A 12,410-nucleotide genomic window follows, 5' to 3' on the forward strand; every position below is an offset into this window, starting at 1 on the left:
TTGTATGCTATGTTATAAATGGCATGTCCAGATGTACTCACTTTTAAGAGGTTTCTGTAGAGCTCCCAGCTTTACCACTGGGAGCAACATCCAAGGGGTTGGTGAGCAACATGTTGCACCCAAGCCACTGGTTGGGGATCACTGACTTAAAAGAAAATGAAATATACTTTTTAAGGGCAATGATGGATATGTGGTGTTTTTTTGGTAACAGGGTGCCCCAAAATACATAGAATGCTTGTCAATCATGTAAGGGCAGAGACAGACGGTCAGATTTGGGAAAATTAGTTGCCCAGTGACAAATCTCCTCTTCTTCGGGGCGACTAGACTTCCCAAATTGCCTCCCCTGCCTTCTCACCTACTAGAATGTAAATCGCCGGCAGGTTGGCACTCGGAGCTTTTCGTTTTCCGAAGTTGCGTCACGCGGAAGGCAGGGGAAGGCAGTTCGGGGAGATTAGTCGCTCCGAACAAGGCGAGATTTGTCACCGGACGACTAATCTTCCCAAATCTGAGCGTGTGTCTCTGCCCTAATAGTGTGGAAATGCCCCTGTGCTATTTGCCTGAGGAGCTGAAGACATGATAAAACCTGTGGATGATAAAATGCTGACAGAAGTCCTTAGCAGGCACATCAGGCATTCAACAATTACACTCTCTTTTAACTCTTATCTGGCACAGACCCAGCAACCCAACACATTGTCACTGGCCTTTGAAGAGGTTTCCTTGGCTCTTTATCTACAACCTCCTGTTTCCCATCCTCTAGATTAGATGCAACAGCTTGGCTCTTTATCAATACAAACTCTTATGCACCATATGAGACCATTGAGCAAAGAAAGTGATGTTTCATCAGATTTGTCCTGGGCCCCTTTGTGTATGTAACATTATAGCAGCGATAAATGTGCTATTCGGTGCTTTTACTTGGTGCTTGATTCACTTCCACACATTCACTTACACACTTGCCTTGTGGCTACTAATAAAACATAAAGGGGGGTTGTGGGAGCACTCCAAGGCTAAGTTAAAATATATAAATACAATGATAGTGCGACTGATCTAGCCAAATTTTGGCTTGTAGTTACTAATAGGCACAAGACATAGTGCACTATGCAACAGGTACAAGTAGGGCCACCATCTGTAATTATAGGCCCAATTCTATCCACCTGAAACCTGCCAACAAGTAAAATGGGGCCTCAATGGAATATAATGCCCTTGCATGCACAGTCACACCCATGATTAGCTTCTGCCATACTTCAACTATACCAAACCCCCCACCTTGGCCAACCTATCGGATAATGTGCATGCCCACATAATGCTTATAAAGACACAGATGCTGGTTTTGCAAGATTTATCAAGGTGCAACAAGTGCCCAATATAAGCACACTACATGCACCTAGCAGTGGATGCAAATTTTACAGTGGCAGCAGGGAAGCAGGCATTCTGGGAAAAATATGGTGGAAATTTGCCGTTTGCTGCTCCCCTGCTCTTGGTAAATGAGACCAATACATTGTTCCTTGTATTCTTCTATTTTTGTTAAAGGGATACTGTCATGGGAAAACATGTTTTTTTCAAAAGGCATCAGTTAATAGTGCTGCTCCAGCATAATTCTGCACTGAAATCCATTTTTCAAAAGAGCAAACAGATTTTGTTATATTCAATTTTGAAATCTGACATAGGGCCAGACATTTTGTCTGTTCCCCTGCTGCCCCCAGTCATGTGACTTGTGCTCTGATAAACTTCAGTCACTCTTTACTGCTGTACTGCAAGTTGGAGTGGTATTACAACCTCCCCCCCCCCAACAGCCAAACAACAGAAAAATGGGAAGGTAACCAGATAGCAGCTCCCTAACACAAGATAACAGTTCCCTGGTAGATCTAAAGCTGGTCACAGACGCAAAGATCCAATCATTGTACAATCGGACTTCCCCATATCCCGACCTGCCATTAACCATTGAGATCAAATAAAGTACAAAAGAACAGATCAGCCGATGTTCTGCCCCTGACAGCAATCGTATGAAAGTTATGTCCGACCAAAGCTAGTGACAGTCTCCCACTGAAAATCGCACGATCGGCAATACATGCAGAGATATTACCCGCAACCGACAGAAATCTTTTAACCTGTCCGATCGACCAAACTACCAATCCCTGGACGAAAAATGTCGGGACTCTCCACACACGGTCCGAAAATCCAGGTCCCACTGAGACACATTCAGTGACATTAAGAAGGAGAAATAACAGCCTGCCAGAAACTAGTTCCATCCTAAAGTGTAGGCACCAGTCACATGACTGGGGCAGCTGGGAAACTGACAATATGTCTAGCCCCATGTCAGATTTCAAAATTGAATATAAAAAAATCTGTTTGCTCTTTTGAGAAATGGATTTCAGTGCAGAATTCTGCTTGAGAAGCACTATTAACTGATGTATCCCATGACAGTATCCCTTTAAGCAGAACTAGAAGCATATATAGTATAGCATAAATCGATGTCTATGGAGTACAAAAGGGGACAAAAATGACTGGTCACATCATCCTAAATTAAGGATGGACCGAATCCACTATTTTTGGTCCGGCTGAACCCCCGAATCCTTCACAAAAGATTCGGCCGAATACCGAAATGAATATTAATTTGCATATGCAAATTAGGGGTGGGAAGGAGAAAACCGTTTCTACTGCCTTGTTTTGTGACAAAAAGTCACACAATTTCCCTTCCCGCCCCTAATTTGCATAAGCAAATTAGGATTCGGATTCAGTTCGGTCAGGCAGAAGGATTCGGCCGAATCCGAATCCTGCTGAAAAAGGCCAAATCCTGGCCAAGTCCCGAACCGAATCCTAGATTCGGTGCATCCCTATCTTAAATAGAACATGAATTTGAAATATCTAATGTTTTAGGCTTTTTAGAAAAAAAATACACTCCTTCTGGATATCCATGCGCCCAGCTATAGTTTCCCTTTGATAATGCACTAGGATGCAACTGGAATAAATGAAGCAGAGCTGGGTAAAACTAAAATAGTCCCTGCCGATTCCAAGAATGTCAAACAGTTGCAATCTTTTATTGATATAATCTCAGTGAATAATTTTAGGTTTCTAATGCTCTACATTGTCAGTGTAGATAGAACCAGAGTTTAATGTTTCTCTTTACTATAAATTATCACATAACCTTGAGGCATGATGGGAAACTCTGCACAGACTTCAAAGCCCAGAGTGGCCGGTTTTAGCTGCTCCTTTTTTATGGGTTAGCAGTAAAGAAACCTGACTCTGGCCCAAGAAAGTTCCAAACCAATGGAATGCCCATTCTGCCATAAAGCAGGAACTTGCGAAAGCCACAGACAGGGACCATAAACTCCAGAGCCATATTCTTGATATTTACACACCAAGTATTTTTATTGTTCAAAGACCCTAAAGACTAGGGGGCAGATTCACTAAAGGGCGAAGTGACTAACGCTGGCGCAAATTCGCCAGCATGACGTCATTTTGTTACTTCGCCGATTTACTAATGGGCACTGGCGTAAAATTCGCTAGCGAAGTGGACATACTCTAGCGCTACTTCGCACACTAACGCCTGGCGAAGTTGCGCTATGGCGAATGGGACTTAACTGCGCTAATTCACTAACTTGCGCATTTTACTGAACGTTACCTCTTGCGCCAGACTTGCCTTTGCCACCTCAGACCAGGCGAAGTGCAATAGAGTAGATAGGACTTGCTTCAAAAAAAGTTGAAATTTTTTCTAAGTCCCAAAAAACGCTGGCGTCTTTTCCTTTTTTAAAGGTGATAGGCTGAAAAAGATTGTTAATTTTTTTGGGGGTACCCTCCTTCCCCCCTACATTTCCTAACATATGGCACCTAAACTATACAGTGGGCACATGTATAGGGCAAAATAACAACTCTATTTTATTTCATGAACCTTTCCCAGGCTTGTGTAGCGTAATGTATTTGCTGCTACATATACGTCCATTGTACTTTAACTTGGCGCCATATGCAAATTAGGCATCGCTAGCGTAACTTCGGTTTGCTTGACGAATTAACGCTAGCGCAACTTCGCTACCATTCGCCTCCCTGAGCGTAAATTCGCATTTTAGTGAATTTGCATAGCGCTGGCAAAAATACGCCTGGCGAAGTGCGGCGAAGCTCTCGCTAGCGCAACTTCGGATCTTAGTGAATTTGCCCCTATGGCACCTGCAGCGGCTACAGGAGTTTTGTCTGCCATGATGTTTTCTCCCAAAATTGCCTCTCACCATGCCAAATGCATAACCTCCCACCAAAACTGAGCAAAAAACATGAGCAACAGGGGGATTTCTGAAACCTCATTTTGATTGTGGAAAAACAAGAGGCGAAAAGCCAAAAACTGCTGTGTGTGCCATGGACCTCAATAGCCTTAAATAGTGCTTTTCAGAGCCACTTTTTTTCCTGTTTGCTAGTTTGTTCTAGGAGCTTTGTGTCTATTACAGCATCCAGGAGTGAACAGAATGTATTTTCCCCTGCACAATGGGCTGTGGGATTTGCATATCTGGTACCAGCAGTTGGCAGAGAAAATGCCTCCTACCCAACTACGGCAATAAAAGGTTCAGCAACCTCAGATGTTTCACCTCCAGAACTGCAGCGCTGCACAGTAACTGCAAACCCAGTTCCCAGTTTTGGTCTCACACGGGTCAGTTATCAGGACCACAAGCCCTGGGCCAAGATCACGGGTCAGTTCCCAGTGCTCAGGAGCCTGATATGTGATCAGCGACACCAAGCAGTGATGCAACCAAATATGGCCGCTGACAGCATCACCGAGCAGCTCCACAGTTCTGGAGGCTTGGTTGCCGGCCACAGGGCATATGTACTGTATTTTAAGTAAAGGCTAATTCATTGGGTTTTTAAAAAAATGTTAGACACCAAGGACGTAACTACAGAGGAAGCAGATCCTGTGGTTGCAGTGGGGGGGGGGGTACAGAAAGGATGAAATTAACAAGCAACTGTCACATATCATGGTACAAAAGTTCAACTTAACAGTGTTTTGGGGTCCCAAATTGAATTTACTGTGGGGTTCAGTAACATGTAGTTATGCCACTGTTAGGGTCAGGGCACACAGGCAGATCAGTCTCCCAAAGAAGAGATTTGTCGCCAGGCAACTAATCTCCCCGAATCTGCCTGTGTGCCCTGACCCTTAAGGACTCCTCCTAGGTTTTTCCCGTGAGCTAGTGAACCTTTTCAGAAAAAAATTCTGGCATTTTAAACTATTCCTATTCTTTTTCTCAGATCAGTCTATTTTCTTCCTAAAAGGGACACCAGCCCAGGGAAAAAACTAAGTGAATCAAACCCCTAAAGGTGGCCATAGACGCAAAGATCTGCTCGTTTGGCAACATCGCCAAACTAACGGATCTTTCCCCGATATGCCATTAACGAGCATGGCAATATAGGGGGGTAATCCGAACGTTCGGCTGTACGGTCGAACGATCCAATTACGATGCGCAATGGGCTCCGGTGGGATCGAAAAATGTCGGCACTCTCCACACACGATCCGAAAATTGTACGAATCCTCGATTTGTACGATAGGATCTTTGCATCTACGGCCACCTTAAGGGTCAGGGCACACAGGCAAATTCGGGGAGATTAGTCGCCCGAAGAAGAGGAGATTTGTCGCCGGGCGACTAATCTCCCCAAATCTGCCTGTGTGCCCTGACCCTAACACATCAGAACCCCCTACTGAATGTAAATTTGTCCTTTAAAGGCAAACACTTCTGCTTTAAGGTGCAATCTATATTTACATGTAAGTAATACACAGGGTGTGTACCGCACTTACATTTTGCCTATGGTTACTCAAAAATATTGGTGGTTTTCGGTATGTGTTTCATTAAACAGCACAAAACAGTGAGATTGCAAACTCATCTCACACTTTTTCAGAGGAGAATGCAGATAATTAAATTGTTCTTCTCATGTAAACCTATAATGAGCTCCATTAAAACTAGAGGCAGCAGGGAGCATAGGAGGGGTTTGTTCATATGGAGATCACCATATTAATTGAAAGAAATCCCATGGTTCCAGAGGGAGGGAGTGCATATTTGTAAACTTAAAAATGTAATGAGCCATTAGCGCTCTGTAATACAAATAGGAAGTTTGCATTTTTAACTCTATTAAAGGGGTTGTTCACCGTTGAGTTAACTTTTAGTATGATGTAGTGAATGATATTCTGGTTTTAATTTTCTTTTATTATTTGTGGTTTTTGAGTTATTTACCTTTTTATTCAGTAGTTCTCCAGTTTGCACTTTTAGCAATCTGGTTGTTAGGGTCCAACTTACCCTAGCAACCATGTATTGATCTGAATAGGAGACTGGAATATGAATAGGAGAGGGACTGAATAGAAAGGTGAGTAATAAAAAGCAGCCATAACAATACATTTGTAGCCTTACAGAGCATTTGTTTATTTACATTTTTTTACATTTGAAAGCTGTAAAGAGTCAGAAGATAATTAAGACTAATTGAAGAGATGCTTAGAATTGTCAGTTCTACAACATAATTAATTTAAAGGTTAACCACCCCTTCAAAACTCAGTATTAGCCAGGAGGCATCTGCAACCTTTGCCTTTGTGTTATGGAGACCCACAACAGACCATTTGTGAGTTGCCATGTATCATATGTTATTGGTTCAATGAGTTATTGTGTGTTTTTGTACCTGGTAATAAATGATCAAGCAGTATCCTATAAACCATAGATGATGGAAAATGCCGTATTTAAAAAAAAAAAATTCCATTAGTTATTCTAGATGTCTAGGAGTTCCCTTGTTGCTTGGCTCAGGCAATATGAAAATACTGCAGTGTTAACTGCTCAAAGATTGTAGGTCTGTACCCACAGGAGAGAGTTCTCTACAGCGAGCAGTAGTGTCTAATCCAGTGTGTATAGACTTGTAGTGCAGAATAACAAAAATTAACCCATGCCTTGTTTCAACCCAAAACCCACGGGTAAACCACTAATACCTGCACAAGTTGCTAGCGGGTTTGAGACAAGCTCCTCCTTCAGCCCTCCACACCTGCAATGCCCCTCTTCCACCTTCAGTAGGTATGGACCTCCTCTACTCCACCCCCTTTGTGACATCAGAGATGGGGGGGGGAGTCGCATGCGGGTCAATCCATGTGGATTGTGTTGGGAGCAGGTGGGTTAGAGTAAAAAACTATTTTTACATATCACTTAGGGTAAGGTCACACCTGGAGATTCGAGATTTAGTCGCTTAGCGCCTCTTCTTTGGGGAGACTAATCTCCCCGAAAAATCGCCTGCTGCGTGGCGCTTCATTTTCCAAAGGTTCCTCATGAGGAATCTACAGGTGTGACCTTACCCGTATGCATTGCTATATACAGTATTATTGGCCACTCAATGTATCATGATATAGCAGCCTACGGAGACATACGTAACTGCAATCCAGAGAAGAAACATTTAGTGCCAGGGATAATACATGCCCTTATATATTGCTTTCTGTGTATCTAAAAATGAGCCCTATATGAGGTACACTTCCCATTGGTGTTTCCATTGGAGAGATGATATATTGAGAACTGACCACCAACAAACCAAAATGGAGGACTCTAAAGAGTTCAGAATGAGAATCATGGAGTTCCTCAAACAGGATCTCTAATGAAGCCTTCCTGTGAATTACGGCACATCCACAAGGTCTTTTCTTCCATTTCTGAATAGGTGGGGAGGAACCAGGAAAGACATTATAAGGCTCCAAAGGCAACAGAGGGCAGCAGTTCAAGGTTTAAGGGCATGATGGATTTTGTTATCTTAAGCCTATGGTCAATCACAGGTCACTGCTGGTGGAGAAGCCATTAGGAAATATAATGACCAACTTTGGCTAATGGAAACCAGTCCTTCTTAGAAGTTGACCACAAGTCTCAGCACTAAATAATAACCAAGAATGCGTGACCCGTTGTGGAATCTGGTCAGGGATGACCGGGTGAGTTTCTGAAGGATTGTGTTCTTTCATCGTGTGCCCTATGTGCCCTGATCACTACTGACAACTAACCCCCATGAGAGACAAATACAACAGAAGGTTTAAAAAACAGGGATGGAAAGGGGGAAACCGTTCACAGAAAATAAACAAATGAAATATTTTTAATGCTGGAAAAATATTTATAAAAATTGGACTATATGACATTGTAAAGCAACTTTTTCTTCTTATACAGGCACAAAAATAAAAAATATACACATAGACTACTCTTTACGGTAAGCAGAGGGCATTGGGGACGCTTGAGGGAGTGTTGTGCCGAAACCGCGAGAACATATGGCTGAATCCTGCTCTGCGTCTACAAAACAAAGCTACAGGATAGCACATAAGGAAAACTATACTGTATTTATAAATAGGGTTCCATTCACTTGTTTCCTATTAGACAGAAAAGTATGAGAACCTAACTCACTGTGTGCTAAAAACATGGATTCTCGGGATTTATACATTGTACATACAAGTGGTTGTTGCTATACTGCTGGCATCGGCTTTACTAGACAAAATCTTAGTGTTCAGAAATAAATGGTCCTCTTGGAAAGGCTGGTGACTATCAACGAGTTGCTCTCCGGTTGTTGAGGATTGAAGATAACTGTTCTAAACAAGCAATAATATATATGCATTTATACATAAAGGTAGTCATACATGGATCAATGCTGGTGGCAAACATGGTGACTCTTGGCCAAGCTGGCAGCTTATTGGCCCATGTATGGGTCGAAAACTATGTTTGAAAAATTAGATTTTCTCCCCAGTATGGCCAGTATAACTGCCTCTTAAAGGAAATATAAAGCACATTATATGATGTAAATTTTCCCTGTATGCACAAGAGCAGAACAACTTAATAAATGCTTAGGGTAAATCTCTAATAGTCAAGGCTCCATGTTACTTCTTAGGCTACTGATAGATCCATGGTTTCCTTTTAACATCCATAAGAAAGTCAATATTAGAGATACTTCACAGCAAGCATTGGTGTAACTCACCCAGAACACAACGAACATGATCTAAAAAAGCAAATCATTCACAGAAATAAAATCTTTCCGGCTCACACCGCATATCCATGAGCAGCCAGGTTTAAAATGTTGCAGCATTGTGTTAAGAACAGGACTTTGTAGGAGCAAAAGACCTTTCTCGGACCAGTCCATAAAAGCACCTTGGGATGGTCTTAACTACCAAACAGGAGATGAGAGAAAAGGTCTTCCACTTACATTCCAGAAGCCTCAGCCAAAAATAGTCCTTCTTTAGTGTTCAACATGTACAAAAATCCTTTAGTCAATATACAATATATTTATATAAAAGACTGTGTGAAAACTATAATATTGTAAAATGATTTCAGTTTTTGTGGTTACACCCTCACCATCAGCCCTCACAAAACATTGTCATCTCATAGAAAAAAAGAAAAAAAAAAGCATAAATGCTCAAGGTATAATAACCCCTATATTGAGCATGAGTGCATGTGCTCTAAACCCATCAAAAGAAGGTCTTCTACTATCTGGCTACCACTTGCTTGGGGAGGCCGAGCCCTGCTCTAGGCCGAGATCAAAGGATATATAGATCAGGGGCAGAAATTAAATTTAGAACAGGTTTAATACTCCCTCATGTGAAAAACAACAGACAAATATGTGCCTAAATCGATCCCATGTCTCATCTTCTGTGCCCTTTCTTATTCTATAAAAATCAGCAACCCTTTTTTTTTAAATTGTCCTTAGAACTGATATGTTTTTCCATAAATCTTTTTCTCAAGTGTCCCAATCATAATCCATTAAATGAAAACATAATTGTAGTGCGCATGAATGTATATAGAAGTTTCCAGCAATTAATGTCTAAGTTATTTTTAACCAAAAGCCAGATATATTGGGCTATGTACAAAGTTCTACCAAGAGAGGAAAAGGGTTGTTAAGTTGCTTTCCTTATATAGTTCTATTAAACAGTTTTATTTAAAATCCCATTTACAATGATTGACCTTTGGTTGATCACTGTTCTCCAACAAATGTGTAAGCGCAGTAGATAAAGAGTTCACCAAACCAATTTTCACTCCTATACACCAATTTCATCATCAAGGTCTTCATCAAATGTGTATCCCTGCCCTGCATCTTCATCGTCATCATCATCATCGTCATCATCGTCCTCTTCTACTTGTACTCGGTGGCTTGTGTGCAGTTGGCCGTCGTGTGACTCTGGATCATCTGCGATGCCTTCATAAATAGAGCGTTTTTCTTCTTCGCTGTCACTCTCATAAGCAGATTGGTTAGCCTCTGGGTTTTCAGAGGTAGGGATGGAGTTGTGGCGTATGTTGAGGTTGGTGCTTGGCAGAGTGTTTGACAGATTACAGTGGACTCCTTTTGTTTCTCCCAAGGAAGCTTCTATAAATTTTTCATTATCTGCTGTGCCAGTTGAGGAGCATTTGTACCCAAAATCAAACTGGTCGTCTGTATTATTCCAGTCACTGGAAGAAATATCTTTGTCCATTACACCTAACACTTCATCCAAGATGGAAGGTCCCAAGTCAAGGTGGAAAGACAAGATAGACTCTGCATGCTTCATCCCACAGTCCTTTCCAGGGGAGAGCCAGTCGAGCTGATCTCTCTGTCCTACGTTGCTGTTCCACAAGTTATCCTCTTTAGATGAAATGTTGTTTATTGGACTAGAGGAGACACTTCCTGCACCAGACCCTATTCCTGAGGACTGTGAAATCTGACTAAGAGAGTCTGCCATTTTACTTTCCTCTTGCTCCCCAGAACCATGTGTCATAAGGCCGTTCTTTTTGGGGGCTTGGGCTTCTACTTGCGAGGCAGAGGAAGGCCCATGATTGCTCAGGAAGGATGTATCTCCAAAGACATCTCCTCCTCTGCCCACATGCATGGTGTGCCTAAAGTCCCCCAATGGGGCACTAATCATGTCTCTATCAATGCGTGATTTCTTCTTTGAATGGGAACCAGATTGCTTGAGGATGGGCATCTTGGCAGAGGATCTACAATACAAAAGGAAAAGAAAAAGGAATTAAAATATTGCCCAATCTAAGCAAAGAGCATCATTATGAACCTGTTTATAGGGAAGTTATAGGGCTACCAACATTAAAGCAGCTTTGTTTTCTTGTGAAATCATTCTTTACTAGGAAAACAAATGGTACATAGGGGATTGCCACTTACTCCTTACTGGTTCCTATAGCATATTTGGGAAAAGAACACTAGCCACCCCAGTCATTTCAATTATAACATGTCTGTTATGCATCCATAATGCTATACCTTTTAACCCAATAACACCGGCTACATTCCCTACTTATGCAAGGAAATGCTCTATGTCAAGGTATGCAACAAAGGATCAATGTGTGTTCCAGGTATTCCATAGCAACAGGTCATGTTTGCCAACAAACAGGTTATGAAGCTGGAGCAATCATGATTTACAACAGATAAAAATCTCCAGGTGTATAGGACACACAGCAGAAAGAAGAAGGAGTTGACAGACCCGATACAGCACATATGCTTCTAAAAAAGAAAAAAAAAGAAAAGTGCAAACATGGTTATTTCTGGCTTGTGCAGATGCCCCTTGGAGTTCAGCACCTCACTGATGGGTCATGATGGATGCATCCAAGGGACTTTTAAAAACGACCACTGGCCAAACCAGTCTATGAAGCATGCTATTGATCTTCTGTCAGGTGACAGCTCATGCGGAGACAAACAAAGGGGTCTTATTCTGACCCTGTAATGAATTACTCTCTTCTCCCATGTACGTCTGTCCCTAGAGTTTGCGTTCTTCAGAAAGCTGAGCTAAGTTGCTATTCCTGCTGAGCCCCACAAGCCAACCTCAGCAATCCTTGAAAAATACCATAGCCACTCATTATTGGTCTTGTCAATCACTTCCAACCTTATTTAGATCACTGTCCTCTTTTTAACTCAAGGTCTCTCCTAACCCGACACATAATGAGGCACTGGTGCTGAGTCAGTACCAGTTCCATCAAAATGCAAAAGACTTTGCTAGAAGCAATAAAGTGCCTCTGGCTTTTGCTATAAAAACCTTTTAACAGAGGAACAAAATGTTCTTATGTATAAAGAATTTAACACATAACATCACAAGAATCTAGCTACACACAGACAGACTTGCTCATTCAGCCCAGTGGAGAAATGAAGGCCTACAGTAGCCGTTGGGTGCTAGTCATGGTGGGCAGTGAGTGGTGGGACAGCTGAGTGAGAACCATATAATGTTTATTATGGCTTCCCAGGAAAGACCGTTCTGGTTGGCTGCTTGTGAATAAACTGCAAAAAACTTATCCCCCCCCCCCTTGTAAGAGCTCTATGCCCTCACAAGCACAATTACACTGTAAGACAATGTCAAAGCTTGAGTCACATAAACCTAGTTAGTATCAGTAAATTAGTTAGAAATACTTAATAAAACCGTAAACATTACATGGAAGAATGGTGACGACATCTTTTGGCGCAGAAACAAGTTTTCTTCTCGCAAT

At 41.9% G+C, this 12,410-nt stretch overlaps 1 protein-coding gene across 1 annotated transcript in view; it reads right to left on the reverse strand.

Annotated features, from left to right (window-relative positions):
* Positions 1-9,557: 9,557 nt before the first annotated feature.
* The window catches only part of XB5748694.L (provisional ortholog of CDC42 effector protein 4 L homeolog), a gene marked incomplete at its 5' end in the record, with an annotated part of 23,928 nt that continues 21,075 nt past the window's right edge, over positions 9,558-12,410 (reverse strand). The window contains 1 exon segment of the mRNA NM_001094380.1: positions 9,558-10,922. Coding sequence (NP_001087849.1) covers positions 9,989-10,909 — 921 coding nt within the window. The 3' untranslated portion in view covers positions 9,558-9,988.

This window comes from Xenopus laevis, chromosome 7L, assembly GCF_017654675.1.
Source record: "Xenopus laevis strain J_2021 chromosome 7L, Xenopus_laevis_v10.1, whole genome shotgun sequence".
NCBI lineage: Eukaryota > Metazoa > Chordata > Amphibia > Anura > Pipidae > Xenopus > Xenopus laevis.